Source organism: Heterodontus francisci, chromosome 24 (assembly GCF_036365525.1).
Source record: "Heterodontus francisci isolate sHetFra1 chromosome 24, sHetFra1.hap1, whole genome shotgun sequence".
Lineage (NCBI taxonomy): Eukaryota > Metazoa > Chordata > Chondrichthyes > Heterodontiformes > Heterodontidae > Heterodontus > Heterodontus francisci.
This window is the reverse complement of record NC_090394.1, coordinates 41324265-41328787: the sequence shown is the minus strand read 5'-3', so window position 1 is coordinate 41328787 and position 4523 is coordinate 41324265. Positions and strand designations below refer to the sequence as shown.

The following is a 4523-nucleotide window of genomic DNA, read 5'->3' as shown; positions in this document are numbered from 1 at the left end:
TTAGATTTGTGTTGTCTTCTGTTGAGTTTGCGTGGAATATAGCCAAACACTCTTGTGGACTGCTGGGATTGGCTTTCCCTCACTATTGTCTGATTGAAGATGTCATGTATTGGAACATTGGCAAAGGAGTAGGCCTTTCTGCCTACGAATAAAAGTGAGTAAATGGAGTTGAAGTACAAGTAAGCCATGATTTGAATGGTGGAACCAGCTCTTGGGGCTGAATGGTCTACTCCTGTTCCTATAATAATTTAGATAATTACTCATATTTTCTATTGGATTCTTACTCACCTATGTAAACTGGTGTTTGAACTAAACTAGACTTTTGCATGGTCAGCACGCTCCCGGAACAGGAAGTTGCCAGAACCTGTCTCTGCAACATTTACAAACAAAACAGCTCCACGTGTCAGAGTGTCACTTTCGCTTTGTCGGCCCCGTCCCTACCGCGCTGCCACCGCTGATTCGCTGAAGCTTGAAAGCTTGGTCGTCTGTTCAGACGACAGCCAATTTTTGCCTTCTCCTTGCTCATTGGTTTTTAATGTCACACTCGCGTAGTCACGTGCATACGCTACCCAATCACAGCCCTCTCCGCTTGAGTTCTGGTCTTTTCAGCCAATCGGCGGGGCCGCGGCGCGCGCGCCCAGACCGGACGTGTGCGAGCGCGCGCTGTGGGTTGTCCGCTGGTGGTCGAGGTAGGAGCCATGGAGCAAACTTGCGGATTGGAGGCATTTCCTCACTACGAAACCTTCCACTGAGCCAGACAGCGAGCCAGGCCATGACTGAGCCCCGGCGGCTCCGAGTCCGCTTTCTATTAGCCGTACTGTTCCTGGTAGTAAAACAGGTGAGTGAGTCCGGGGGGTTGGGGACGCTTCCCTGTCTATGCGGGATAGAGTCAAGTTATACAGCATAGAAACAGGCCCTTTAATGGCCTGAAATCTCGCCCCAGACCTGGGGCTCGAGTCACCTGCCCTGTAGGGGATTGTCGGTGATCTCCGCAGTCGGCAATTTACATTTTACACTCTGCTCTGCGTCTTTGGGGATCCTGATGGTACAGCTCAGTGTGAATCATGCACACACTTGGATACTGTATCGCAATAACACCTGTTGAGCTTACTGAAGGAAGAGCAGTGCATTGTGTTAATGTGATGTAACGTGACGGACTATAATTGGAGGATATGAAAACAACTATTTATCCTTGAATTTATTCAAGGTTTTGGGAGTTTATTGTAAAGAAGTACCATGTTATTGAAAACATGAGTAATAGTGGCAGGTTGTAACTTAAAAATAGCGGATATTAAAAGACTGTGCGCCCAATTCCTACTATTCGTGTGAATAGTTACAAGTTTGTTAGATTGTTCAGTTGGTCCTCCGGATTTCGGACTGCTCCTGATAAGTATTTGAGTTGCATGCACAGACTGACATTTGGAAATATGTGGCTATAGCAGAGATCTGGCTGAAAGGGCAGGACTGGGTGTTAAATATTCCTGGATACAAGGTGTTCAGGAAAGATAGAAAAGGGAAAAAAGGGGGAGGGGTAGCAATATTGCAGTGCTGGAGAAAAAGGATGTCCCAGAGGGGTCGAGGACTGAATCGATTTGGCTAGAGCTAAGGAACACATTGCTCGGTGTTGTCTATCAACCATAGGAAGAATGGGAACCATGGGAAGAATGTAGAGGAACAAATTTGCAAGGGTGAAAAAATTGGAGTCAAAGGTCAGTAAGAAATAGTTCAGGCGCAGTTAAGGTATGTTCCTTCAAAGGGACAAGGTAGGATAAACTAATCCAGAGCTCCCTAGATAATGGAAGCGGTAGAGATTAAGATAAAGAAGAAAGTGTACTTGCGACAGATGCCAGGCAGAAAATACTATTGAGAACCAGGCTGAATATAGAAAGCTCAGAGAAGTGAAAAAAGCAAATCAGAGAAGCAAAGGGAATATGAAGAGATTGGCAGTTAACATAAATGGGAATCCCAAAGTCGTCTTTAGGTATATAAATAGTAAAAAGGTGGTAAAAGGAGGAGTGGGGCTGATTAGGGCCCAAAAAGGGGATTTGCGCATGGAGAGAGGGCATAGCTGAAGTATTAAATGAATACTTTGCATCTGTCTTTGCCTGAGTTGCATCATCTTCCCTGATAATGGTGAAAGAGGAGGTAATTCAGACACTAGAAGGTTTAAAATTAATGGGGAGGTATTGGATAGGCTGACTGTACTTCGATATGGCATCCGGACCAGATGCGATGCATCCAAGGATCCTGAGGGAAATGAGTGGAAATTGTGGAGGCACCAGCCATAATTTTTCAGTCATCCTTAGACTTGGGGGTGGTGCCAAAGGACTGGAGAATTGCAAACGTTACACCCTTGTTCAAAATAGGGTTTAAAGATAAGCCCAGCAATGGCAGGCCAGTCAGTTTAACTTTGGGGAAAATTCTAGAAAGAATAATTTGGAACAAAATTAATTACATGGACAAATGCAGTTTAATTAAAACCAGCATGGATTTCTTAAGGAAAAATCATGTTTAACTAGCTGGAGTTTTTTGAGGAAGTAACAGAGGGTTGATGAGGGCAATGCTGTTGATGTGGTGTACATGGACTTCCAAAAGGTTTTTGATGCAGTTCCACACAACAGACCTGTGAGCAAACTTGCAGCTCATGGAATAAACGGGACAGTGGCAACATGGATACAGAATTGGCTGAGTGATGGGAAACAGTAGTGGTTAATGGATGTTTTTCAGGCTGGAGGAGGGTTTGTAGTGGAGTTCCCCAGGGGTCAGTGTTGGGATCCTTGCTTTTCCTGATGTATATTAATGATCTAGACCTTGGTGTACAGGGCACAATTTCAAAGTTTGCAGATGATATGAAACTTGGAAGCACAGTGAATTGTGAGGAGGATAGTGTAGAACTTCAGAAGGACAGACAAGTTGGTGAAATGGGCAGACAGGTGGCAGATGAAATTCAGCGTGGAGAAATGTGATGTGATACATTTTGGTAGGAACATGGGGAGACAATATAAAATGAGGGGTACAATTCTAAAGTGGGTGCAGGAGCAGAGGGAGCTGGGTGTATATGTACATAAGTCATGGAAGGTGGCAGGACAGGTTGAGAGTGGTTAATAAAGCATACGGTATCCTGGGCTTTATTAATAGGAGCATAGAGTACAAGAGCACGGAGGTTATGTTGAACTTGTATAAGACATGTGTTCAGCCTCAGCTGAAATATTGCATCCAGTTCTGGGCACTGCACTTTAAGAAGGATGTGAAGGCATTAGAGAGGGTGCAGAAAAGATTCACGAGAATGATTCCAGGGATGAGGAACTTCAGGTATAAGGATAGCCCCACCTTCTTCAATCTAGTTTCCTTGGAGAAGAGAAAGCTGAGAGGAGATTTGATAGAGGCATTCAAAATCATGAGAGGTCTGGGCAGAAGAGAAACTGTTTCCACTCGTGAAAGGATCTGGAACGAGAGGACACAGATTTAAAGTAATTAGTTAATAAGCAAAAGCAACATGGAAGACTTTCACACAGTGAGTGGTTAACATCTGGGATGCACTGCCTGAGAGTCTGGTGGAGGCAGGTTCAATTGAAGCATTCAGAAGGGAATTAGACTGTTATCTGAAAAGGAAGAATGTGTAGGGTTACGTGGAAGGCGGGGGAGTGGCATAGATGAAGTGCTTGTTTGGAGAGCAGGTGCAGACCCGATGGGCCAAATGACTTCCTTCTGTGCTGTAACTATTCTGTGATTCTATCTAAAACTTGCTTGTCACTTCTTGTTTTTCTAATCTGTTCAGTATAGAGACTTGTTTTGGTGAGAGAACCTTGAATGAAAGCACTTTATCTATGCACTAGACTGTCCTGGATAAAATGAAAACCAGCTTTAATGTCACATGACTGCAATAGAATATGCATGGAGATTAAAGAGGGAAAAAAATTGAAAATCTGAAATAGTCTAATGCCTCTATCGATACTGATTGACCTGTTGTGAATTTTCAGCATTTACGGTAGGATGCCAGCTGGTAGTGGCAAGCTGGTACTGAACAATAGGTATTTTCCTGCTTATTTTTTCTAATCCCATGGCCATGTCAGGCTTGCAGAAATGATATTGTACAGATATCCGACCAAGAATGTGTAGCTGGAAGCAGTGATTGATCTGCAGATTCAAACCTACAATCTCATAGCCCCCATTTATAGTTATTTTTGTTGCAACATTCAAGTTGTAAAGTAAGTTTAAAATGTATCTGGCATAAACCCAAGATTCGAAGGAGACAAAAGATTGCCTTAAACTTACTTGGACATTGGCATTTCATGTTATGTGGTGGAATATTAATTTTACATTAATCCTTTTTTTAAATCACTTTTTATCCAGTGTGATAGAGACTACCTTACACAATACCAGGCTAGGGTAGGATATCTGAAAGTGTATCCCACACTACTGTATTATACATTAGTAAAATAATTCTAAGAATCTGGCATCAATATGTTACCTTTATATTACTGTACAGACTAGAAACGGAGTCTAGGAAAATAATTATGTAA

At 43.0% G+C, this 4523-nt stretch overlaps 1 protein-coding gene across 3 annotated transcripts in view; it reads left to right on the top strand.

Moving 5' to 3' along the window:
• Window positions 1-86: 86 nt before the first annotated feature.
• The window catches only part of ern2 (endoplasmic reticulum to nucleus signaling 2), an 88633-nt gene continuing 84196 nt past the window's right edge, over window positions 87-4523 (top strand). For all 3 annotated transcript variants that reach the window (XM_068056036.1, XM_068056037.1, XM_068056038.1), the window contains exon 1: window positions 87-838. In XM_068056036.1, coding sequence (XP_067912137.1) covers window positions 536-838 — 303 coding nt within the window. In that variant the 5' untranslated portion in view covers window positions 87-535. The remainder of the gene's footprint in view (window positions 839-4523) is intronic.